Source organism: Centruroides sculpturatus, unplaced genomic scaffold (genome assembly GCF_000671375.1).
Source record: "Centruroides sculpturatus isolate CEXI.00-Female unplaced genomic scaffold, Cexi_2.0 scaffold533, whole genome shotgun sequence".
Taxonomy (NCBI): domain Eukaryota; kingdom Metazoa; phylum Arthropoda; class Arachnida; order Scorpiones; family Buthidae; genus Centruroides; species Centruroides sculpturatus.
Window position 1 is genome coordinate 150,809 of NW_019384875.1, and position 26,047 is coordinate 176,855.

General features: G+C 30.5%; 3 protein-coding genes across 10 annotated transcripts; 1 reads left to right on the forward strand and 2 right to left on the reverse strand.

Moving 5' to 3' along the window:
* LOC111630952 (patched domain-containing protein 3-like) lies at positions 1-14,085 on the reverse strand. 8 transcript variants are annotated; one of them, XM_023375119.1, is made up of 7 exons: positions 13,804-14,085; positions 7,476-7,557; positions 3,153-3,212; positions 2,767-3,079; positions 2,095-2,685; positions 1,654-1,986; positions 1-1,583 (listed from the first exon to the last, which is right to left on the reverse strand). In XM_023375119.1, the coding sequence occupies exons 4-7, from the start codon at positions 3,071-3,073 to the stop codon at positions 151-153; spliced, it is 2,664 nt and encodes an 887-aa protein (XP_023230887.1). In that variant the 5' UTR covers positions 3,074-3,079; positions 3,153-3,212; positions 7,476-7,557; positions 13,804-14,085; the 3' UTR covers positions 1-150. The 8 variants fall into 8 exon arrangements, with proteins under 8 accessions (XP_023230887.1, XP_023230883.1, XP_023230882.1 ...); XM_023375115.1 differs by adding an exon at positions 3,800-3,930 and having other exon boundaries at positions 2,095-3,079; XM_023375114.1 differs by adding an exon at positions 4,612-4,693 and having other exon boundaries at positions 2,095-3,079.
* Positions 12,562-17,004, forward strand: LOC111630954 (disintegrin and metalloproteinase domain-containing protein 10-like). The gene is made up of 4 exons (XM_023375121.1): positions 12,562-13,599; positions 15,161-15,828; positions 15,911-16,460; positions 16,525-17,004. Exons 1-4 carry the CDS (start codon positions 12,947-12,949, stop codon positions 16,856-16,858), a joined length of 2,205 nt encoding a protein of 734 aa, XP_023230889.1. The 5' UTR covers positions 12,562-12,946; the 3' UTR covers positions 16,859-17,004.
* Positions 17,005-18,202: 1,198 nt separating this feature from the next.
* On the reverse strand, positions 18,203-21,462 carry LOC111630957 (glutamate receptor ionotropic, delta-2-like). The gene is made up of 7 exons (XM_023375125.1): positions 21,323-21,462; positions 20,607-20,697; positions 20,282-20,440; positions 19,830-19,977; positions 19,530-19,759; positions 19,090-19,340; positions 18,203-18,689 (listed from the first exon to the last, which is right to left on the reverse strand). The coding sequence occupies exons 1-7, from the start codon at positions 21,460-21,462 to the stop codon at positions 18,467-18,469; spliced, it is 1,242 nt and encodes a 413-aa protein (XP_023230893.1). The 3' UTR covers positions 18,203-18,466.
* Positions 21,463-26,047: the final 4,585 nt, after the last annotated feature.

Sequence of the window (26,047 nt, forward strand, 5' to 3'; positions counted from 1 at the left end):
TTAAGTATTTTTGTTAAAAGATGATTATATATACATGAGAATGGTGTCTATCAAAAAATTATTAAAATTTTCGATAGAACGGTAACAACGAAAAAAACACTTATTTACATTAAAAAATTATTAAAATCTAATATTTTCAGATATTAATTCTCAACTTTCATACTTTATCGTTTTAACTTGTAAATCGGGTGTAAAACCTTCATTGATATATTCTTTATTACTTATTGTTTTCTTTAATGTAATGCTATTATGGTTAGTCTCAATGCCATTTTCTGTAGGTAATTGATCTTCTGGCATTTTATGAATGCTAGAAACATTACTGCTTGGTATAATATCTTTGGAAGATGGTAACTTCCACGATCTCAAACATATTCCTTCGGTTAACGAAAGCAGCAGAGGTAAAATAATTAACCCATGAAGAGCCGAAAACAGAATGACGAGGAGCATTATCTTGAAAAAGACACCATACAAATATGACGGAGGATCTATGAACACGATAACACCAATTATAGTTGATACACTGCCTTGAAATATCGACAAACCGACATCACATAGAGCTTTCTTCAAACTGGCACCAGGAGTTCTATCTTTGCAAGTTATAAATGCGTATACAACATGAGTAGAATAATCCACAGAAAATCCAACACACATAATAAGATTGATCATAGCAATTGGATCTAATTTAACGTGCCATAGAGTCATGTAGCCAATAACACCTACTAAAATAGAAATTATGGTAAAAGTGACACATATAACGGATTTAATACTCGGCAGGAACAAGAATGTTACAATAGCTATGACGCCAGAAACTATGGATATGGTTTGCAACGTTAATGGTAGCACCATTAAATTATGATCGACGAAGAGAAAAAAGGTATTGTAAACTAATATTGGAAGCGTGGTCTTCTCGGCCAATTTTCTTAGTTCCAAAGCCATATTAATCTCGGAATTAGTATCTGTTGTCTTGTTTGTCTGACATAAAAATCTACTAGTAATAATATCAGTATTGTTTTCATTAAATTTAACATCATAATTATATCTAGAAGCAAGTGGAAGTCTAAGAAATACTTCGCGCAAACCATCTAGAAATCCCTGTTTGGAGCTTGTATTATAACTTTCCAAGAGTATTTTTCCTCTTTTATCTTTCATAAACTGTAAATAGTGTCTTAGCCAAGATTCTGTTAAAGTAGAATCAGATAAATGATCACTAGATTCAAAACTCTGTAAGATTTCTTCAATATTATTCTGAACTGAAGGATCGGAATAATCCACAGTTGCATTTAAAACAATTTGTATTCTAGTTTGATAACGTTGAAAATATTGAATATACGTATTGAAGTATCTCATCACATAAGAATCATAAGAAACAAAATCTCTCAGGTCTACTTTCTCTTGTAAGTTGGTACATCCCCAAGCAGCACCAGCTAAGTAGATTGCAAAGATGGCTGCAATAAGCACTTTTACGTAAGAGTAATTTAAGACGTCGCTCATTTTCGACCAAAATGTAACAAGTATCGTTTCCTTATTCTCTTCTGAATTTTTCACTTGCAAACAAAACAGTCGATATAGGAGTCCTCTGTTTTCTAACGAAAGAAATATTTATTAAACAACATCACTACGAACAAGAGGAAAAAAAAACTTAGTGTTACTTACTCTTATCTTTTATTGGATCAACAGGCATACAAGTGATGGAATGCAATCCTTTCTGTTCGGTATAACCACAGATGGCCATACAGCCGCCTACAAATGTTAGCTGATAGATGTAGGCAAACAATATGCAAGATACAATGTAAACGCTGAATATGCGAATGGAACGAAATGGCGTAGTCATTCCAAAACAGAACGTTATGAAATTAGTCAAAGACGTTATTGTGATGGAAACTGACGATTCTGAGTAAGCATCTCCTAACCTTTCTTCAACGCTTTTCTTAGTATCTGTTCTTCTCCAAGCTGCTAACATGACGAAAGTGTCATCCATTCCAATACCTATAAATAATCCAAAATTTTAAGTAATTAGTCCATGTCAGGAAAATTATTCTTAATTAAAGATAATTATTTATTGTTAAAGAATATATACATTAATACGAATTTTACCTAATGTCAAAAATGGGGCAGCTAAGTTCATATCGATATAAGGTATTCCAATGTACATCAGCAAACCAAACGAAGATGCCACAGATAATCCTGATGACATGCACCCAATTACACCAGACCACGGTTTGTTACTTATCCAATCTGAAGTAATACTGGTCAATGCAGAGAATAAAATCATCATGAAAGATATTAGCACCAACAATGGCATCAGTGCCATAGTGCTATTATGAAATTCTGTCTCTACAGAACTGGAAACATATCTCTCAGATGTCAAATCTTCGATCTGAATATTTTGTAAGGAACTTATAAATTTCCTCTCCCAGAGTAAGGCCAGATCATTTTTATAATTATTATCATCATCCAAAAAATATAGGAGTCGTATAGCTCTTGCAGAAATGACGTAACCATCTTCATGAGTGTTAACGCCACCTAGTGTTCCACCGTAGAAATACACTTTCAGGTTCTTCTTATTAATATCTAATGGATATTTAAAATGGCTGTTATTGTGTTTTAATGATTCGATGAAAGAATTGCTATAGCATCCATCTTTATCTTTACAACAGAGCTCCTTATAAGTCCAGGTCTTGTCATCTTTATGGATTATTAAGCTCTGTATCATCTGATCAATCTCAATAACACGCTCGAAAATGTCCTTTTGTAATATATTCTTACCATTTTTAGTTACCAACAGCAATGTGCCAAACCTTCCCCTTCTGGTATATCTACCAGGATCGAAATTATATGACATATTAGTGATAAAATTCTTTTCTATAAATGCCTTCACTTCTGTAGCCTTACTATGATATGGACTGAAGAGATATTCTATATCTGATATATAATTTATCCTCTGAACACCAGTTGCTAGGAGGCATGATAAGAAAATTGGTACAATGACGAAGTAGCTAGGATGGCTTCCTATCAAAGATCCTAATTTTTTATATTTTAAAGTCAGGAAGCGATCCACAACGTTTAGCTTCATGTTTAACTGCGAGAATATAGATTAAAAAAAAATTAATTCGAGGAAAAAATTTAATTAAAGTTAAATTAATACGCCTTACCTATCTTGACGAGAGAGCATGAAATTCTTGATCCTTCCAATTATAATTACCGTTCTAGTTCTATAAAAATCAAATTATTTTAGCCTAGATAATTATAATTAATCTGTACTTACATTCTAAAACGTCATCCAGACAACAACTTAACCAATGAGCGTGTAATAAATATTTAAATTAACCAATAAAAACGGTCATGTTTCTTTCATTTTAAATACAATGCTTCCTATCGGTTGTCAATAGATAGAACAAGAATTAGAGTAATAAGAGTAAGAAAACGTAATTTAAATTAACCAATAAACATTTTTTATTCTAATTAGCGTAGGAAAATAACCAATAAAATTAAAATTTTAAGTATATTGTGCTGATCTTGTTTTATTCTTTAATCAATTGTGAATACTCAGAAAATGTCCCAATTCGACAAAAAGCTATTCTTTATTGGTTCCAACTGACTGATAACGAATAATAAGATTATTCTTTCTTTATTTATAAATATTAACACAATGAGTATATAAAAGGTCAGGACATGCGAGTACGTCAACTAAAATTAGAGCATAAAATGTACAGTTTTAAAGCTAAATCTATGCAATAAAAAATCCGATTTATCAATTATTTTTAACATTTCGAATGCTATAAATTATATATTTATTCACCTTTAGAAGGTAAAAGGCCTCATTTCTTTCCTGTTCCTTTAAGTTATCAAGGTCATAAGTCGAGAGTCTTTGACTCTTGTTTTAGAACTAGAAAGTGCCTCTTAGAAGTATGTGAATGGTCCTGTGGAAAGCTAATAAAATACATATTAGAAATTATGATTCAGCAGTTAAACATTAAAACCGACATTTTTTAAACTATATTCAGTTACTATTTATATAGACTAGTAACTGGTGTACTACTTTTCATTATCTCGTTGCAACGGTACAATTTAAAATTGATTATTTAAATATCAGACCTCATCAAGGGGCCTTCATGGTTCCTGTGTTATGAACTTACCGACCCTTCGTTAATAATATAAAGTTATAGACTAATGCATAATATTTACAAGGCCCGTTGTGATTGGGTCTTATACCTAGTATCACGTAATTTTAACCGATTGTTATGTAATTTTGTATAATTTGAGAATGCCAATAGTTTTAATGACTCTGGCATCTCATGCCTGAGAAGCCCGTTCGGTATGTTACTGTTTACGTTTTTAAATTTGGACGTATATATTTTAATTGTATTTGCAAAGAATTATTTACCGTTAAAATTCAAATTCTTTACTCGAGAATAAACTAAAGATAAGTTCGGCTAGACACAAATATGAGGCCCAAGGCTGGATTTAGACTCGTTGCCTTAAGCTATGACATATGAGAAGCCATTCCCCTCTACTAAAATTTAAACGCTCAGGGTTGTAAGCTATAGTCTGGTAGCGTGAGGCCCTAACTTGTTCGAGTTATGTGTAAATTCAATCCAGATAGAGACTCACTTTTCAGTTTTTATCACTTGACATGTTTCTATATAAAAGATTAAATTTTGGAGCCCTGTGTCTATAATCTTCTGTTGGTTTCCTTTTATAAAAGTCGGATTGTAAATAAAATAAAATATATAAATTAATAATTGCATATAAAAATATATAGAACAATACAAAGTCATGTAATTTTTAAAACCCAAGCCAACGAGAACCAAAATAGTTTTGCATTATATACAGTTATAAACCTGGAAGTAATGGATGAGGATAATTCATGTTGAATATGTGTGCAATAATAGAATTAGAAAGTTTTTCCCTCTGTACAGGTGTAGAACCAGAAATAACCCAGCCTAGAGGTACAATATCTGTATAAAATCCACAGTTTATGTACAGTAAAAGAATATTTTTACGCAGCTGAAAATCAGCAAACCGGATTTTACAAGAGTTTTTACAAGATTATGTCATATCTAAGACCATGCAACTTAGATTTTGACACAGTTCTGATAGAAAATTTTGTTTTATACGCTTATAAATACACAAAAATCTATTCTTTAATTATAGTTAACTTAAAAAAATATTATTAAATAATTAAATAAAATTCAGAAAAACGACAGAGATTTTAAAAATTAGGTCATTGTCAACATTGTCACAACAGGAAAGTCGTCCGTTTAATGGACGACCTTCTGTATAGGTCAATGAACTAGATTTTTCTAATACCCGTTACGACGTCACGAATTACCTACCCAATCTATATATAGTTATATCACGTAATTATATAACTTATGTTATAAAATATACAAATAAAAATCTCCGACTAGTAAAGCTACTTAACCATTTTACACAGTAAAACAGAAGATAGGTAAGATTTAGTTGGAAGACTAAAGAAAAAAAAATCATTTAAGTGAAGAATAAGTTGTATTAATAAAAATACAGGTAATTTACTCGATAAACGGAGTGTAAAGCGCTCCGAAAATATTTAAAAAACTGATCTTACCTGGAGTTTCGTAGTAATGTTTCTATACAGTCCCTTACACTTTATATTCATTTCTTAATATATTTGTTGTATCACTCTCCCTAAACTTTTGCCTAACAATCCGAAAGACACATCAAGCACCGAGACAACGGAAATTCTATCTACTTTTCACACGTGTCCTATTTGTAAGCGGAAATAACTGCTAGACCAAGCACAGTGGCCTGGTTTCGGTAGGTGAAAGGCATCACAACCTGTTCCTCTAATACGCATGCGCTGTTTAAGTGAGGCACCCCTTTTTTTTCCTATCCTTCACGATCCCTCTATTATAGTTTCTCGACTTGTTTTCATCATCATAGATAAAGCGTAGAAATAACTACAATGATAATATACACCTTTACACAGTGTTATAAAACAAATTCAATAACTTAATTTTAATAATTTATAGATTTAAACAAACTTTAAAACAGGAAAATTTTCCTTTAATATATTTATAGATCGTTAAATACTAGCAAATCTTCCTTTTTTCAAAACAGATAATGGTCTACGTCGATATACATCTATAGCTTTATGCAACATAAAGTTAGAATTTTTGTAACTATTTTACATTGTTTTTACTTTATATAATTTAAAATATTATTTAAACTTGATTTATATTTTAAATTTTAAATGTTTAACATTTACTTTTATTTTACTATAGTGAATTGAGGAAGTATTGAATACAGATACCACAAAACTCTTTCTAGGGTCATTGTAATGTTAAGCATGCTACTATAGCGTATAAAACTAAAATTTCCTCGTGCTTAAACTAATTTCTAGCAATAACAATTGTTAATTGATTTATGAATATAAAAAACATTGTTACAATAATTCATAAAGAAAATTTATAACTTATTTCTAGGGTGTGCTTTTTTGTTACTGTTAATACAGTTTCTGTGATAGGTTATTGCATTTCCTGATATTAAAATAATATATGTACTGTACAGTAGTACTTCATATGTGTAGTTTGTACGTTTTATTACATAACATTAATGAAAATTTATGTTTTATTATGTAGAATTAATGGAATTTATATGTGGAATTATTTACTTTACTACAGTCGAACCTCTAATTATGATCACAACTCGACAACGGCCACCTGTTAATGGCGACCATTTATTCAGGAGCGCTTCTTTTTATGTCGCATACAAAATAACTTCTAAACAACGGCCATTTTTCTGTTTTCGTCACAGCTGTTGTTCGAAGATTCTACATTATGGGATGGGAATAGTATACTCTTAACGTTAATGCTACTTAGGTTATATTTATATATTTAATTGAATATTATTCATAAATTGCTATAATTTTGTATTGCTTATTGTTGATAATAGCTGTATTTAATTTATTTAAGTTTGTATATTCTCTATATATATCTGTTGTATATTCTTCCCTGTAACCCCTTTCTATGTTGGAAATTACATTCTATAAATTGGAACACGGTTCATACAGTACTTAATAGATTCTTAGACGGGGTCACTAGAGAAAAAGGGAAAAAAATCAACATTTTGTTAGTGAAAATACTAATTTCATGTAATTTTTTCTACTATTTTCCTGTACCAAATTCATATCTGTGTGATATTCAAGATACATTTGGTATAATCGATATCAATAAAGCACTTACGATCCATTTGAAGACGAGCTTACTAATTAGGATGATTGATTATATTACATTAATTTATATTACATTAATATTTATATTACATTAATTTATATTACAATAATTTATATTACATTAAAGGAGAGCATCACAAATGTGTGGTTTGGACTTCACTAATAGAATCAAAGAATGAAGATAAAGGATAAAAGATGCAGTGGAGTTGCTTATATTAGTTCTAAAAATCGAAAATATTATTGCAATAGGATTGAAACTTACTTCTTAAAAGTACTCATCTCGTAGATCCATCTGTTGCAACACACAATAAAGTGGCTAGACATAAACGAAGTGCACGACTCTCCTACATAATAAAGAATGCCAAAAGTTAAATGGTGTTAGTAAACTTTCTTTAAGTTTAAGGAAAGAAAATAGAAAAATGTTTAAAATATTCTAAATAAATGAATTTTATCCTGAATTACCGATAAAATCACTGAAAAATGTTTTAAAATATCAATAATTTTTTTATAAATTATCAACGAATTAAAATAAAAAAATAGTCCCATCTATGGAAAAAATCGATTATATTAATATTTATTTTATTAAATTAAATTAGAAAATAGTATTAATACAAAATAACATTTAAAGAATTTAAATATATATTTTGTTATGTGTAATATACTATTTTTAAGTCAAAAACTGGAATTGTATATATATATATATGAAAGGAAAAAAAGAAGAAAAGTGAGTGTACTAGAATATCCGGCTTCTAGATGAGTTAAATTAATCCGGAAGAATTTCAAAAAGCCTTAAGTAAAAACTCAGAAATTGCTTAAAAGTGGGGCACAAACCATCTACATCCTGTTGAGAACAATTACAATTTATATCTAGCTGCACAGATTGGTTAAATATATTATTATCTCCATTGATATCGAGTAGATTATCTAGAAATTTATTTATTGTATTAAATTACACAAATTTCCGGAGAAAAATCAACAAAATAGTACAACTATAGAACATTTAATTTTATACTTACAGCCTATTTTTGAAGACGAAAATGTCGTATAATAATACGAGCTTGTCAACTGGTAGCTCGCAACACCATTTAATTACTTTAACAATATTAGGCCGGAGTAGAAAATTAGATGCGGGGGAAACTAAAATATAGGCTGACAGCAATTAAAATTATAACTTTTATAACTGCCTTTCATTATAGAGTTTAACAGAGGGAGGGGAGTTACATCATTACACGATATATCACCTCCCTACCAGTAAATCACTGTACACTATGAGGAGGGAGGGGTCGGGCATTGTTTTAGTGGTATTAGTGGCATATGAATTTATTGTTATAAGCCTACTAACTAGCTACGTGAATAAACTATTCGTTGTAAAAATTTCTGCAAATATTTTCTGTCATTCATTCATGTACGTAATCAAAAGGAGAGATTTGCCAAATGTATTTACACGTAATCAATCGAAAGTCTCCGAAGTCAAGTGATTTCACAATGATGCAATAATGTAACAAGCAAGATACGAATACGGAATTTTTACTGTAAAAATAATACTGTATATATTCGAGAAAGCTTAGTGTTATGTTTATTCTTATTATATTATCATATATTAATTTTTAAACGACTTCCTACTGGGGAAAGTCCCTTACCTCGACCAGCCAGCCCAACCCTAATTATTAAATAAATGGATTACAACAGAAGTTTCCTGATTAGTCATTCAGGTTTATCCAGTTACGAAACTTTTGAAATCTTAAGAAGACCTGAACTCGAACTCCTCTCAGAAAGGAGTTTTGGTGTTTTGGTGTTTTGGTATCTTTACCACATCAGTCATTCAATCTTCCTAGTTTTGTTTATTTATTTTTAACTTTTCCATTCTGCGGTCAGGAACAGGGCAGTTTTTTTAATCAATACACACATCGTGGATTCGACAGGGTGGTGAAAGATTACAGCAGAAAAACCAGAACAGATTTCTCGTAAAAATTCATTCGAACCTGGACGACCAGAGAGGCAGGCCGAAGCGATTATTATTACTGTATTACCCACAATGCGTTGTGCTTAATAATGTAAATTTTTAACAGATCACAATAGTATAATATTTACTATGCAAGTGTTAAATTCTTAAAGTTCGAATTAATTCGAAAATGAGCTTAATTAATTTTTTACTAAAGAATTTATTGTAATTTTAATTAATAAAGTATCCCTTAGATGGCGCGAAAGTTATGGCGTTCGTTCCAACACGTGCGACTAAATATCCAGATGGCACAATGCGCTGATTGGTCAGCTGAATGACGTCAACCTACTAAAATCGGAAATGTTGATCGATCAGCCTAAACTTTGTATTGTTGTTGTTGTGAGAGCGGGAAGACATTATATAATAGTTATAGACATTTCATCTAAAACTTGATAAAAGGCACTTATTTATAATTTCACTAGCTCTTATGTGTATTGACATTAATTGAAAATTTTGCAACCATTTTAACATTAAACTAAGTTACATGATATCAAAGGCTTTAATGCTGAGACATTTTTAAACATCAAAAAGTAACTTTTATCTGTTTTGCACATTTACTTTAATAATAAAATAATCAAAAACATCAAATATAAATTGTAAGTTAAGTTTTTTTTACATTCTTTATTAGACAATACAGTATTTTTAACCTTACAGAAACTTGTATTTAATGTTTTATATATATATATATTACAACAGAATATGCTAAGTGGAAGTGCAGATTAGTTAACAATTTAATATATATTTTCACCTAAACATAATTCATACTTTTTAATGCATAATTGTTAAAACATTTTAAATAATAAGTTATTTTTTTCTACAAATTCACTAATCTATTGGTTTGCTTTTCAAATCAAATCCTGTGAAAACTTAAATATAGACACTGGATATATATTTTTCTATGCAACTAGGTATATAGCACANCAGGTTCCTTCTGGTGACGATATTTTACAGTCGTAATTCGTAATTTTTTCGTCCGATGGTTCTTTTTATTTTTTAATATTCAAATATTAAAAAATAAAAAGAACCATCGGACGAAAAAATTACGAATTACGACTGTAAAATATCGTCACCAGAAGGAACCTGTTTAATTTACATTTTCCAGCGCTCTCTTTTCTGTGGATAAAAGGCTGAAACACCACCGATAAAGTATAGATGGTAACAAGAAAGATGTTCGTATAACACCAGTTCTGAATTTAGAAAATCTATGTGTTTTTAATTGGAAATTTTTTTGTGTTTTTTAAAAGGACTTTTTTAAACTTTTTGGAGGCTAGTAGCCTAGAAAGGAAGGTCGGTCGCCGGAAATGTACTGTCTTGAACGCAAAAATAAATAATGGTGATCCCTATTTGGGCGAACTTGTCTTCAAATATTAAAAAATTAAAAAAATAGTTTACTATGAAAACATTAAAGTACAAATGTAACATTACTTTTTCCTGACACTTATATTGATAAACAATTTCCATGATGAAATGTATGGAAATTCTTATTTAAAACATATATAACTATTATATTCAAAGGAATTTAAATACTTACAGCATTATTGATTGTTAAATAATTTATACAAGAAATCTATACCTTTAATTTGAAAAATGGTCATGCAAATTTCATTAAACATATTTACAGATATATCCATGATGGAACTGGATATATGAAATTTCTGTAAATTTGAAAAGTATTGTTTCTTAACACACAGATTTTGAACTGACATTCAAAAGCACAAAATGTCTATTGACAGAAAGAACTGTCAATTCTAACTAAAACATTTTTTAAAAAAAATTCTGATAAGAGTAATCTATGGAGAATATTCTTTATTCAAAATTGTTCAACAACTTTTACATTTAAACTTTATAATTTGTTAAGCAAGATTTGTGAAAATTTCTCTTTCAGAGGTATACAAAACTTAGTTAATTTTATTGTTTCATCTAACTATATTAAATGCATATGACAAATTCAAAGAATATTCTGACTTATCTTAATTATAAATTTCATCCTTTCTCGAACTTTTTATGAATAATATCTGTAACAAAGTATAAATTTTCTGTTATTTATTATCTGTGCACGTAAATTTAAAACACTAATCGCACTATTAAAATGATCTATTGTGTATGATTTGGTTCAGAGGTGCATAAAGATCAAGTATGAAGTTAAATGTTCAAAAAATAATAATCAGCTGTATTTTCACTTTATACTCACTCCATATTACGACAACTAAAAAAAATAATCGATTTCGTCATGATTCGTTCTGACGACCACAAAATATAATCTATACTTCGGTGGGTTGACGTCATTCAGCTGACCAATCAGAGCTTTGTGCCATCTGGATATTTAGTCGCACGTGTTTAAATACTTGCCTCCCTTTCATGGTCGAGCCAGTGTTGCCAGCTAAAACACGTAAAAATACTATTAAAGTAGCCAAGACATAGCCAAATATTGTAGCGCCACATCACTAGCGGACATTTGAATTTGCCGACTAGAACGCGGTCGCGGTTAACCGAGGTGACGGTTAATCGGGGGTTGGATAATCGATGCTCTACTGTACTTCGGTCGGTAGTTGATAGAGCGATACGCCGTGACGAATGGAAATCGAGCAATAGTATTGTTCGTTGCAATTGGCACTTTGAACCTGACGTTTCTACACACTGACCAGATACATCTATTTGCACGTAACATCGGTTGCTACAAAGTTTGATTTTCCTCGGCCTCTATAGAGACGGCCAGTAGTGTCACCAAGACTACTAGAGCGAACGTCTTTGGCTAACGTAGGTGATGATACTGTGATGTTGAGCGGAGTGTGCAGCAGCAAAATGAAGCTCAAATGCCCGACTCACCACACCTGATAATCGGGATGGTTGTGGTGTTTCTGTCAGACAAATGCATATCAAACTTGTTCATGTTAAAGTTCAATAAGTAACGTTTATTGATGGGTTACTGTATTGAAAATATTTATATGAGGTCGTCCATAAATTATGTCCGCATTTTCCTTGAAGTTTTTACTTCTCTTCGCCCTCTTGTCCCAGTTTGACTAAGTTTCCGTAACTCCCTCTTCTCTTCGGACGTCCAACAAAACTCGACCCTCCTTTATTACTTTACGAACGATAGATACAAGTTAAAATGAAACGTACAAGAAATTCCGAAATAAATATAATGCGTAAACTGTATACATTTTAATGAAATATACGGACGTCCACTGAAGCTCAACCCTCCCTTTCCCCTTGTCCGATTTTTGTCGGATTTGTCTAATCCTCCTCCCTTTCTTCCAATGTGGACGTCATTTACGGGCAGCCGAAATGAATAATAATTCAACTACTGGTATTTATTATTAATGATTAATTTAATATTTTTCAGAGCATTTTGACTATTTCACTTATTATTTATCAATTTTGCAAATTATAGTCGTGAAAACTGTGTATTTATTTGACGAACAGTCGTATCTGTATTAGGTATTTCCTGCAGCTTTCTGCCTCAAAGTGTCATGGCGGTCGCACGTTTAATTCGCTTCGAAGATGGCGACCGAATCTGCGGTCTAGTAGTTATATGTCGTTGGTTTGGTGGACAGATGAAACTTACAATACTTGCATATTATAACAAGCGCTGATAAACGTTTAAAATATTAAAAATTCGAAAAATTTTATTCCAATTTTGAACACGACCGTTTTCAAATTTTGAAATTCGAAAGTTATTCTATATTCGAATCGGAAAAAATCGAAGTAAATCGTTCGTAAGGATTATAAAAATGCATTTTATTAGATATTTATTTGCTTTGGATTTTGTCATTTATTTAAAATTAGACAGTTTCTTGTCCGAGGAATCCAGCATCTACCAATTGCAATCAGATGTTTATTCGGTACAAGGAAATCTCATAGATGTAGTATCTTATGAATTTTCCGAAAATAATGATACATTTTTCAACGTATCATTTTTCGTGTTTGGAAAAGGAATTAATCTTTATCTACACAAAGACGAATCCATCTTATCTTCAACAGCTGAAGTGTTACTATACAATGACGATAAAGTAAAAAAGATGTATCTTCGAAGTTTATCTGGTGCTTATGTTCTTAAAGGAACAGTTAATAACTGGATCCAATCTTCAGCCATAGGTTACTTTAACAAAAGGGGATTCGTAGGAAGATTTAGTATGGATAATGAAATATTCTACTTGGAACCTACGGATGAAAGTTTTATCTACGATCCCAGTTTTAAGGATAAGAAGACATCTTTCGTCTATAAACTAAATGACGTGATAATAAATGATTTATTCAAGGAAAAAATAAATTATTGTGAAGAAATGGACGAAAGAAATTCTACTGAAAGTTATAGTTCTAAACGACATCACAACTGCACAGATTCTGAAATGTATAACCCAATGCTTTTAACTGATAAAACAAGGTAAAAGTTTTATATAGTATACTGTTGAAGAAATTTTAAATTTATTAATTGTAGCAATTAATTTTAAATTATATTCATAATATTACTAGTATTTAGGACAATTTTGGTTTTTCTAAATCTTTGCGTCCAGTAATTATTGCAAAAATTGGACGTACAACTAACTCGAAAAATACCCAAATCTAGTAACAAAAAAAGTGACCTTACGTGTTTGATCTTATGATTGATCTTTTCTTGATCGATCGTTTCTGATCTTTAGAATAAAAAAATAAGAAGAACATTCGTTTCAAATTTCCGTTCAGTTTAATGTTTTTTGAATGTTCTTTTTCACTTCAATAAACACTCAGATTCTTTGCATACAATGACACAATCACGTTATGTATCTGAGAACTAACATTTTCTATGTATCTTTTATATATTTATATTGAAACGAATTGTTCGAACACTTATAGAAATTTGAATTTTGGTTCGAATTGGAACCGATGCAAAGAAACGTTCCAAAGTTTCAAAAGTTTCAAAAATACCTGAGGATGACCTGTGGAGCAGGTAGAAAATGTTTGTAGGAGAATAAATGTTAGTTCTCAGATACATAAGGTGATTGTGTCATTGTTCTTTTTCATTTAAGTTTGATATTCCAAATGAAGAAGACCTTCAGAAGTAGGTCGAAATACTGTTAAATATATTGCTAGAGTTATACAAGGTTCAATGCTTCTTTCGTTTGGTTACTTCTCCAGTTTTATCAAATTACTAGCAGACCCCGCCACGCCTTGTTGTGGCTCAAAATGTATCTATTATAAATGGATAACACTTCCCCCGTGGGGGGGAATTTTTCGAAAAATCCCTTCTTAGTGTACATTCTGTTGACGTACCCTATTAAAACGCAATCAAAAACGCAAAAAATCGCATCTAAAATAGTATAAATAGAAGCAGAGTTCTTTACGGTAAGCCTTCCCAGTAAGTCTTCCCTGTAAGGCTTACCGTAAAGAACCATCTCCCATGTTTAACGGAATAATATACAGCCTATGTCCACCCTGAAGTTCCATTCTAAATATTGGTGAAAAAATTTTTGAAATCGGATGAGTAGTTTCGGAGATTACCTGCTGCATATAAACTTACATACATACTTACAAACATTACCTCTTTATAATATTATTATAGATTATAGATTTAGCGCCGTATCTCTATGTTTAATTGAGGATTCAGGTGTTTTTTGAGTTAATTTTGTATCCGGTTTGCAAATGTGCAAAAACGAGAAAAAACAATAATAAGTCATTCAACAACATTTTGGAAAATAATTTTAAAATTTATTAAATTTTAAATATTCAATTCCCGAGTTTTCTCAATTCATTTTAACTGCGCTCGTCAATGGTTGCGGGTTTCCGCCTGACCAATACCTGGCCACGTGGTTTCTTGGCGTGTCTAACACTTAGACAGTCCTCCCGAGAATCACTCATGTCTTATTATTGCTTTATCTCACACGCCTTCTCCTCTCGTATATAATTAGAAGTTAAAACGACAGTTAATTAATGATCTTCGTAGTAATAAAATTATGTGGTGATTTCAGGTTTGAACGGAGATGTTCTTTACAATTATTAGCTGATCCCACATATCTGAAACGGAACAACTACAACTATGAGACTACCATTGCTGACATGCTTTACTACGTTACCATTGCCGATCTCATTTTTCGAAATATGGACTTGGATGAAGATGGAAATCCTGATGGAGTCGGATTTTATGTGGAAAAAATTATGATTTTTCAAAATGAAACTGTTCCAGGTTATCCTTTACATAAGACAGGATTAAGCGACTATGGCGATTTTTTGAAAAGTTTATCTTATTATAATCATTATTATTGCATGATGGTGTATTTTTGTATTAGAGATTTCTGGATTGAATCGCATTGTTCTTTTAAAAAATTGAATAAACTGGGAGGTATTTGTGAAGAAGATTCGGTAAACAACTGTGAAATGAGAAGAAATGTGGCTTATGTTACATATTTAGAAAGACAGAAAGAAATACCAAGATTTAGAGTAGCTCTAAACTTGGCACATCAATTGGGTCACGCATTTGGATGCGTAGATGATCCTCCAGAGAGTAAACTTTGTACTCCAGAAGAAAATGGCGGAAATTATATCATGCATTCTTACGTTCCTTTTGGAACTCGTTCAAATAATTGGAAATTTTCTGCTTGTTGTACGAGAACTGTTGCTGAGTATATGAAAATGCACGGTGAGTCTATAATTTAATTTTTAAAATAAAATTAAGTAATATAAATTCTACATAAATATACAATAATTCCATCTAAACACAGATAAATGCCTCAGAAAAATTGGAAAATCGACATGCGGTAATGGAATTATTGAAAAAGATGAAGACTGCGATTGTGATTATTATGGACAGGAATGCAAATTTTCTGAATGTTGCATTCCTAAAGATTTACCGTTTGAATGTACTTTCAAAGAAACATGTTCACCACAGACTGCGGAATGTTGCGATAATTCATGTAATATTTCCGTGGATAAAAACAGAACATGCTTTAGTAACATAATTTGTTTCGACGCCTCCAGCACCTGCAATGGCGATTCTCCATTTTGTTCTGGAACACTTCAACCGGACGGAACAGTCTGTTCGAGATCTTATCAAACCTGTCTTAATGGAATGTGTACGAGCGATATTTGCAATGACCACGGGTTAGAACTTTGCCAGTGTTCCTCTAAAGACGAGCAATGCTACATATGTTGTAAATTGAAATCCGGGATTTGCAAACCTGCAAAATCATTCAACATATCCACATCAGATGGCCATTTGTACTTGAAAATGGAAGGGATTCTTTGTGACCAGAACAGAGGAATATGCTTAAGGTTAGTGCATTTTAAATTATTTTCGAGTTTTCTATTAAATTTAAATTTTTAATTATTTGAATAGAAACGGAACTTGCTTAACTAAAAAGGCAATAAAAGTTGAAAACGATAGTTACGGGATATGGTATTATCCTTCACTTATATTTTTTCTTATATTGGTGATTGTTGCATTATATTGCATTCCTCGTGATAAAGAGAAGAGTAAAAGTATAAAATGTTTGGAAAATCAGCAAATTTGCGCAGGAGAAGGATCGAACGAACGAAATAAACATGCAGCTGAGAAAAAATATGAGATAGACGAAAAACAAGACATGTTTTACTACGACACAGAAGTAGATGATCGAAATATACTAAAAAGAAAAAAGAAATGTATTGTACAAACTTTACCCAAAAAGTAACAGAAAACAGAAGCGAAGTACATGCCTGAAATGCCATGATTATTTTTCTGTTTTACATATTAACCACTTAAAATAATAAGTAAAATTATAATAAAATATATTTGTTATTTACTGTTGATTTAATAATTAATTAAATATTCTTACAAATAATAAATTTCTGAAATTGTCATTACATTTTATGTTCAATAAAACGCAAATACCATTTTAATGTTTTAAATTTGGTTAATATTTATCCAGTTTCAATTGATACTGAAAGATTATGACACTATTCAGGAAAATTGTACTAGAAAAAACTATAACAACATGGATTAGTGTTGTTATAGTTTTTTCTATAGCAGTGTTCTTCAAATCATTAATATTTACAGAACCCTCGTGCCTGAGTATTACTTTTATGAGTTTACTTTAGGTGTCTAACACGTAAACAGGATGAGGGAGTCAGTTTCTTATGTAAAGTCATCATGGAAGATAAATAGAATTGAGTAAATGAGTGAATGCTTGACAGTTCAATTTTCTGAGTACGGCAGCTACTCAGAAAATGAATAGAAAAGAAAATAGAGGATATAAATTTATTATAATACAATTTCTAAATATTAATATAAAGATACATTCTTTAAAATATTGAAATAGTTAAGTTGATAGACGAGAAATTGCATACAATTTTCTATTTGTAATTGGAGAAATGTCGTTATAACTATTTAATAACAGTTTTTCCCAACATTTACATTGGAAATTATATTAATAATATATGAAATTGTTTATATACGCGTTAACGATTACTCATTATCAGCATTTCTTATCTTTCGTATTAATATATCATTATCGATGAGCTAAGTCATTTAAATATTCGTGCTTGTTTTATTTTTTTTTATTAAGTGCATTTTTATTTAATAATTGTAATTATAATTATAAATTAGAAGTTCAGACTATTTACAAAAAATTATTTAATTTTTGAGTCTATCAATTAATCCTTCTCACGCACAATAGAAGTACACCTTTTAAATTGGTATTTAAGAAATCACTTCATAAAAAACAATGTTTACCTATTGTTATTTGTTTTTTATGAAGTGATTTCTTCAATACCAATTTAAAAGGTGTACTTCTATGGTGAGTGAGAAGGATTAATTGTTAGACTCAAAAATTAAATAATTTTTTGTAAATAGTCTGAACTTCTAATTTATAATTATAATTGGAAAAATGTTCTGAGTTCATCATAAAAATTGTAATAATTGTAAGTTGGAAAATGTGACTTCTATTAATTAATGAATATAGAAAAAGTTCATTTAAAATACAGTAGAAGTTCGTCAATCCGGCACTTACGCGACCAGAAGAGAATATTGTAGACATTTCTGTACAGCTCAAACCTCTATAAGCTCTGAATTGTTTAGGCAGGCTCTTTAATCGGTCTGCATGAATATACTGTGTTAATTAAGATCAGTAACAACGTAAATTCCGATTGAAGGAATAATAAAAAGCCGGATTATCGGCTAATTTTCGAAAAGTGCCGGATTATCGAAGTTATACTGTAATTACTTGTGGCTATGCTTTACACAATAGAATGAAGTTATATTTTTAAATATGGAAATACAGTCAATTTTTCCATGAAATAGATTAGGCGTTATTCCGATCAGGCAAGACTTTCGATTTCTTTCCTAAGAACAATTCCACAACAAAGCAGATAATCGATAATGTATATCCAGCTATTAGAAGAATGGCGACACCTAAAAAATTATTTAGATCCAACGGCATAATTTGATTTTCCATTTTCTGAATATTGTAAACTATGTCGGGGTAAACTGTAGTCATTAATCCAGTTTCAAATAATTGTCTAACTCTATAAAATATATATATTTATACACAATTAATAACTGATATGATATAACAAATAAATTTTAAATAAATATTAAATACGGCGTGAGCCAAAAGTTACCGTGCATTACAGCATAGATATATAATGAAATTGTCAACCTAGCTTGAAGACAATCTTGACAGTACAAAGTAGAAAATATTAACAAAGACAATTAGTTACACACGAAGAAATATCTGAAAAACATGGTATGATAGTAACTTTAGGAGCATCCTGCACAGTGACTTTTGGAGCACCCTGTATAAATCTTGAGATTGGACATATAAATCATGTGGATAATTTCTTGAGAAATGAATTGAAGCAAAAGAGAGTATACTTTTATATATTTTTAAATATATAAACATAGGAATTAAAAGTTCATACTCACATAAAATCAACATCTTTTTTAAATGGAAATCCCTTCCTCATAGGAAGTGCACTAATTAAGATAGTCAACGAGTCATCACAGATATACCATTGTCCTGGGTAATATTTAGCCATCCACGATAAGAGATATTTAACTGAAATAAATGCGGATCGTGCTTTCATCACCTGTTTCTTGATGTCGGAACTTCGAAAAAAATTGTTATTGGTGATCATATGAGTTTTTATGTCTTTCATAAATTCGCTTTTAGAGTTCTGTAAGAATATTAAGTTAAGAAATTCACAATTGTGTAGTCTGTTTCAAGTGTTTATTATCATGTTGCTAAGATGAGTGAGCTAAATTGATAATTACAATCAATCCCTGACTACCCGTGTATTGAAATATGTTTAACAAGACCATCAAAAGATTATATTGAATTTTAATAAATTAGAAAGAAACGTTACCATTACTAATTTCGTTACATCTTGATTTAAGTGGGTACTACATGAGCATTTTCCATTTTTTACAGCAATAGATAATTCTTCGAATGTTCTTGGAACAGGCTCCGGAACCGGAGCAGTCAAGTATGAAGTCAAAGTTCCACTATAGCCAAATGTTAATATTAAAATCGATATTATGCAAATTCCGATAAAACTTCTGGAAACGAGTCGGTTTATGTAACTTATGTCAGATCCTGAAAAATAAAGATAAGAATTTTATTGATGAAATTAATGTTTAAATAAAAATTTGATAAAAATTTGCACCTTGATTAGTGAAAGAGGAAAATAGAAACCAAAAGCTTCTCATCTTTGTCCAAAGATGTTCATTTCCATTTTTATTTAATTCGTAATTTATTATTATAGGAAGAACTAATGCAACTAAAATAAATGTGATTCCTACTGCCAGCCAAACCTTTCACAAAAAGAGAGGAAAAAATGTAATACATATATAATAATTAAAGATAGTCAAAATATTTATAATTCAAATGTTTTTAATTATAATTTGTGTTTGTTTCTTTTGCACATATACTAAGTAGGGTCAACTTCTTAGTAAAAAAAAAACAGTTTACCATTTCTAAATGGATATATCTTATTGCTCATTTATCTGAACCACAATGAATATTAAATAAGAGTGTATTACTGTTTTCTAGACGGAAATAATGCAAAAACTAATAACAACAATGTAACAAAGTAGACACAATAATAAAAGTACTAACATGTAGCGAGAAAGGCTCGAATATTGCCTGCCAATCTGGTGTTTTTTCTATTTGCTTAATGATAAAGTTTATCGAATAAATTCCAATAATAGAGGAGAAATCCGCAACCTCGTGCCGACTGTGCCTGACTGCCACAGGATATGGATAAATGTCTGCCGTCTAAAGAAACACGAAAAATTTGCATTATAATATAGAAATTATATAAATTCAGAAAGCTTAAGAACAATAATTAGATTTTAATTATGATTTTAAATTATTTATAGTAAAATGTTAGTATTTTATATTTTATAAAGAAATGAAGAAGTTATTTTAACTAATACTTGACCTTGTTGAATAACTGTCCAATAATCCCTAAATAAGTTCCATTTACACTGTCTTCGTTGACTAAATTCAGCGCTGGCTGCACAACTTCATATCTGCAAATACACAAGTATTTATATAAAGAAATATAACAATTATAATTACATATGCAAACATTGTATCAGAAATATATTGTAGAAGGCATAACATTACACGAGACTATTATTTCGAACAGTGAAATTCAAGGCGGAAGGAACCAATAATAATCATAAAACGAAGTTGTTCCAATAGTGGGAATTTTATTTCGTAAATACAGACGATTGTAAATTCTACAATATATACATGAGTGCTATCAAGCGGCTTCTCCCTCGAATTTCTGCGTTATTGGAGATTGCTGGAGCCGATTGAAGATGTAACTGCCCCTTTGGATTTTAAGATAAAAGGTATAGTGGATAGTTCGATCCACATCGTCCAACTTCAGTTCCACCGCATAATAGTCCTTTCAGGCCTTAGTAGCCAAGGCTTCCTGTTAGACTAGATGTTGCTTGTCGGAGAGATTAGTAAAAACAAGTTAGACTCGCGTAACTAGTTACATAACAAAGAAACAAAAAATACACTGTCTTGACTCACGGAAGGTCAGCGCTGAAAAGGGGAGAGTAAAACAAGGTCACCGTCTCTAATGGCTCCCCGAGGGGTCAATAGCGCCGCCAATCTTTTATTACGTAACGGAAGAACGTTTACAAAACATCGCGACACAATGCGCTGTACGTAACGACGTCGTATAACATTAGACAATAATTTCGATCGTTGATTCCAGCATTTCCAACTTTCAGATTAACAAATTTCGAACACAATGCCGAAAATCGAGTCGTGCCGGTCATCTATCTAACTCATTACGGAGGAAATTTTTGAATTGATATAACGTAACTTCCGGTTTGCATCGGAAGTTCCTATATAGTTAACCGGGACCTCCTGTCCTTTAATCTTTACATATCTGATCTCAGTTTTCATCTATTTACCTCCATTCACGAGATTATGGACAGTTAGACAGATGACTAGACATTTATAGGTTTACAATTTTTTCAAATTGGAGTCCCATAATTGGATTACAATTAATAGCACCAATATCTTACGAGGAAAAAGGAACGATTAAAAAGAGAAAAAGCAAAAACTCGACCACTTTTCAGAATATTTTCGAACAATTTTTAAAAATTAACTGGAATTTCGAATAGTTGGCAACTCTATTAGTAGTTGATGAATTTTTCACACAATCTACAAACTATCATGCAATAATAAAACTTCATCAATAAGTGATCGTTGATTAAGTAACAAAAAATATGGCATCCATTTTTTCCCTCAATATTTTCTTTCAGTACACTTCATCAAGGTAAAATAATTTTTCCATGAATTTTTCTCTTTGATGATCTTTCAACAAAAGTCATACAGTTGCAAACATTTTGATATAAAAGGAAAGAGGTATTTAATACGATCTGCATTATTCTTGCCTAAGCAATTATTATGTTATCAACTATGAGAGAAATCAATAATTTTGAAACATAAGATATACAAGAAACATTGTAAATATCATGTTCTAAGTTCTTGTATAAAATTAGTAATATAAATTATTTAGGATAATATTACATTTGTGACGTTATTACATTCAAATTTTTTAATATCAATTTCGTATACCATTAAAGTCATAGTCTCAGTCTGTATCGTGCGTGTAGCTGGCACATAGAAAGCATTCCCTATGCTCTCTAGTCTGCTGCAATATATTTTACTTAATTTCTATAAAGATCTGTTCTAAGTGTCCCTAAATTAATGAAATGTATATCAATTATGTATGAGAATAATGAAGATTTTAATTAAGACTTCATAGGAAAAAATATGTAATTTAAAACACTGTGTTTCCAATAAGAGCATTAATACTTATAAATATTTTAGATATCACGGAGTATGTGTTTGAAATACACTTACAAGGAAACTGTCGGAGTGTCTTCTAATAAATTTTAATAAAAACTCAAATTTAAAAAAATGTTAGTAATAAAATTAGCAAATCTGTACTCACCTTCAATATATTGGATTAGAATTATAATTAGGAGTGTGATTAAAGGGAAGGAGACATTCATTTTCTTTGATCTTAACAATAAGGGTATGAACACTCTTCACCGTAAGATAGAACGATACTAAATGAAATTAATTTAGTAAAAATTAATAGAAAAACCTTCAATGAAAAAAAAATACAATAGTGATGTCTAAGGGTTTGTTCATTGTTTTCTGTTTACGGAATACAATCACGTAGGAACGTTTGAATAATGTATGAAAAAGTGTTTTTTCATTCTATTGTGTACTTACAAATTGTATTTTTATAAATGTAAGATAAAAAGCAGATTTAATCAATATTTTTCTAAATTGAAATGTTTTTCTTTCATTTAAACATAATTGAATTTTGTTTAATTTTAATATGGTTAATTACTTAAAAAATATGACAATTACAGTGATAAAGTACAGTAGAGTACAATGTGTACTAATAGTGTTAAGAGTCTGTTACACGAGTTTGTCGTCGACAATTTTTGTTTCTTGATCAACTTAGTTTTCGATGCGGTCGACCTTTTCGAAAACATCTTGTGTTTTGAATTTGAAATCTTGTGTAGTTTCTTAAAGTCCCATAACTTAAAAATACTGTTTTAAAGAGCTTTCCTTTGTCAAATTGAAAACTGAATTGTTATAGATTTCAAAGTGAAAATCATCGAATGCACAGTGGAAAAGAAGACATTTTCTGTTTTTAGTAATCGTATGAATGCCAAACTTTTAAAATCAGTTATGACATCATTCGTGTTTTCCTATTTCCTGCATATTGTATAAGTAACATCATTGTATTGCGGAATCATCGAGACTTTAAGATTACAACTTTTTATTACATGTTATGTTCATTCCCAAAAGATGTGTGCGTTGCTTTTCTTTTTATTATCTCTGTTACATGGAAAATTTCTTAAAATTTGTTATTGTAACATTTAATTCAACTACTTTTTAAATTTTCGATTTACATAGTTAAATAATAGAAATAATAGAACAAAGGAAATATTGAATGAAAGTTAATTAACTTTATGTTCGATTTTTCAATTTATTAAATTTATAAATAAGATTTTTATTATAAACATTTCGTGCGAAACTTTTAATTTAAATAAATTGGACAGTAGAAAAAAACGACCAAGATGTCTGTTGTTTTGAAAGAAATTAATTTCTGAAATTCTTTATTAAAAGCAGAAAAAAATTCGTTTTATTCAATATTTTAATTAAAAACAAATAGATAATCTGATTTGAAATATTTACAAACGTTTTAATTATGGGAACTTTTTTATTTTTGAATAATTCCGGCATAAGGGCACTAAAAGGACTTTTCTAAAATCATATTCATCATGGGTTCTGCCAGACCCACAATGGATTGTGTGGTGAAGGACATGGCATACACATCTGAGATAGACGATCTCTAAGAATTACTGGATTTACCAGCCTAAATTCGATCCCTTAGTCCCCAGAGCAGTAGGTTGACGTTTACATCCGGCTGTCCGGTTTTCCTCATTATGGATTGGTAACAAGAAAAAAGGGCACGAGAAATTCTCACACGAAAATTGTACATAAGAAAAAACATTTTCGTCATATATGAGTTCAAGAAAAATGCGCTTACGGTAAATTGTTCACCCTGTTTGAAGATTAATAACTCCTGTAATATTTTTCGAAAATTTCTGAAATTTTGCAGGGAGGTTTGTGTATTATGTGCATTAAGTTTTGGTGATTAAAGGTTGAGGGATGAGGAGATAAAGGAAATCGTGTGTATCTCCAGTAGGGATAGATTTAATGACAATTTCGCTCTTTACTAGCATTTACAATTTTTATGAAATTCATCCCTTCCTTCAAAATTAAGCTTTGTGCCATTTTATAATAATTAAAAATATAAAAATTTTTAATAATAAATTATCATAACAGATGGCGCCAAACACGCAGTTTTAAATCTTGCTGGGAAAGTTAAGCAACTCGTTGCTGGATGTTTTTTATTATTAAAGTTAAGTAGTCCTTTGTCTTAATCACCAGGTATATTACAATGCATTTGTTAAAAATACATATAAGGAAATCGAGCAGAAGGAACTGAATATTTCTTAATTATTCTTATAGAAATGTAATATTTTATGACAAATAAGGCGCATCTTTTGTCCAGAAAAGGCATAGAAATTGCACTGCGTCTTATATGAGAAGTTTTTATAGGTTAATAACTTTCCCAAACGGACTAACACTAAATACATTAGCCCCTCGTTATATGGCGCTTGTCGGGAGACAAAGAAAAAGAGCGATATATCCGAATCCGCGATATTACGACGGGCTACTGTACTATTTTCCCTGAATATTCTGTGTTGAAATGGGGGTGAGTTTTATATGTAGTAAAATTATTCCATTATTATGTCATTTATGTGTTATTTCATACACTAAATACTCAGAAATGAGATTCTAAACCACGAGGTATTGGCTAGTGATGCCACGAATAGTGATTTTGCCGAATACCGAATATTTGGCTACGCTCAGTAGTGTAGCGTGGGTGTCAGTCGCCTGGGGCAAAGGAAGATTTCGCTGCCCCCTTATTTAGGGATCTCAATTTAAAAAACTAAAATTCAGTTTCGTCACAGAATAAGTAATGAAAAATTCCGTGCTAGTGTTGCCACCTTTTTAAAATCGCTGACCAGGACGGCAGGTGAGGTTTGTTCGAACAGAAGTTCCTGACGCATGCGTATGTCATTTTGCAATGCGAAGAATAATGTGCGAAAAATGCGATTCAGTTAGCGATTAGGGAGAATTGGGTAGGAGTAACGTAAGTAACCTAGATGACTTAGCTGTATTGGACATTGGAGGTGTATATGAATACGAATGATTGGTAAAAGATTATCTAAACTGGAATTTTGTTTCTCGTTGCCAAATACTTGACCAGCAATTTATTGACGACTTCCAAAATGAACTTTCATGGTGTTACATTTTAAAATATCAGAAAATAGACCGGGAATATATTGTAAACAATCACCAGAACTTATTACTCCACTTATTAGCAGAAATGTGCCATGTTTTAGATAAAGTGAATGAGAAAACTGGAAAAAGCTTAAATATAATAAACTAATTTAATCTATTAATGTAAAAATAAAAAAATAAAATTCAAAAATAATTTTGTTTTGGTGTTATATTATTTCATACAATTATTGGGTTTTAATTTTATTCGATATAATACAGAAACTTTGTCTTATTGTTACAAGATATTTTATGAAAATGAATTGAAAGTTTTATAAATATTTATTATCTTAATTTATTCAAGAAATTTTTTATCTGAAATTATTGCAAATTAATTTTATAATAATTAGAAAGAATATACTGTATTAATTCAAAGTTATAAAAACATTTTAATAATTAAACTTATTGTTAAAATAA

Excerpts from the sequence above, each read along its gene's own strand:
- LOC111630952 (XM_023375113.1), bottom strand. The coding sequence starts at position 3,073 with ATGAAGCTAAACGTTGTGGATCGCTTCCTGACTTTAAAATATAAAAAA. Across the intron at positions 1,987-2,094 it reads TGCCCCATTTTTGACATTAG|GTATTGGAATGGATGACACT; the intron begins GTAAAATTCGTA and ends GATTATTTATAG. Across the intron at positions 1,584-1,653 it reads TGATCCAATAAAAGATAAGA|AAAACAGAGGACTCCTATAT; the intron begins GTAAGTAACACT and ends TTCTTTCGTTAG.
- LOC111630954 (XM_023375121.1), top strand. The coding sequence starts at position 12,947 with ATGCATTTTATTAGATATTTATTTGCTTTGGATTTTGTCATTTATTTA. Across the intron at positions 13,600-15,160 it reads CTTTTAACTGATAAAACAAG|GTTTGAACGGAGATGTTCTT; the intron begins GTAAAAGTTTTA and ends TGGTGATTTCAG. Across the intron at positions 16,461-16,524 it reads AACAGAGGAATATGCTTAAG|AAACGGAACTTGCTTAACTA; the intron begins GTTAGTGCATTT and ends TTATTTGAATAG.
- LOC111630957 (XM_023375125.1), bottom strand. The coding sequence starts at position 21,462 with ATGACCGGCACGACTCGATTTTCGGCATTGTGTTCGAAATTTGTTAAT. Across the intron at positions 19,341-19,529 it reads ATGTAACGAAATTAGTAATG|AACTCTAAAAGCGAATTTAT; the intron begins GTAACGTTTCTT and ends ATATTCTTACAG. Across the intron at positions 18,690-19,089 it reads AAAAAAGATGTTGATTTTAT|AGTTAGACAATTATTTGAAA; the intron begins GTGAGTATGAAC and ends TATATTTTATAG.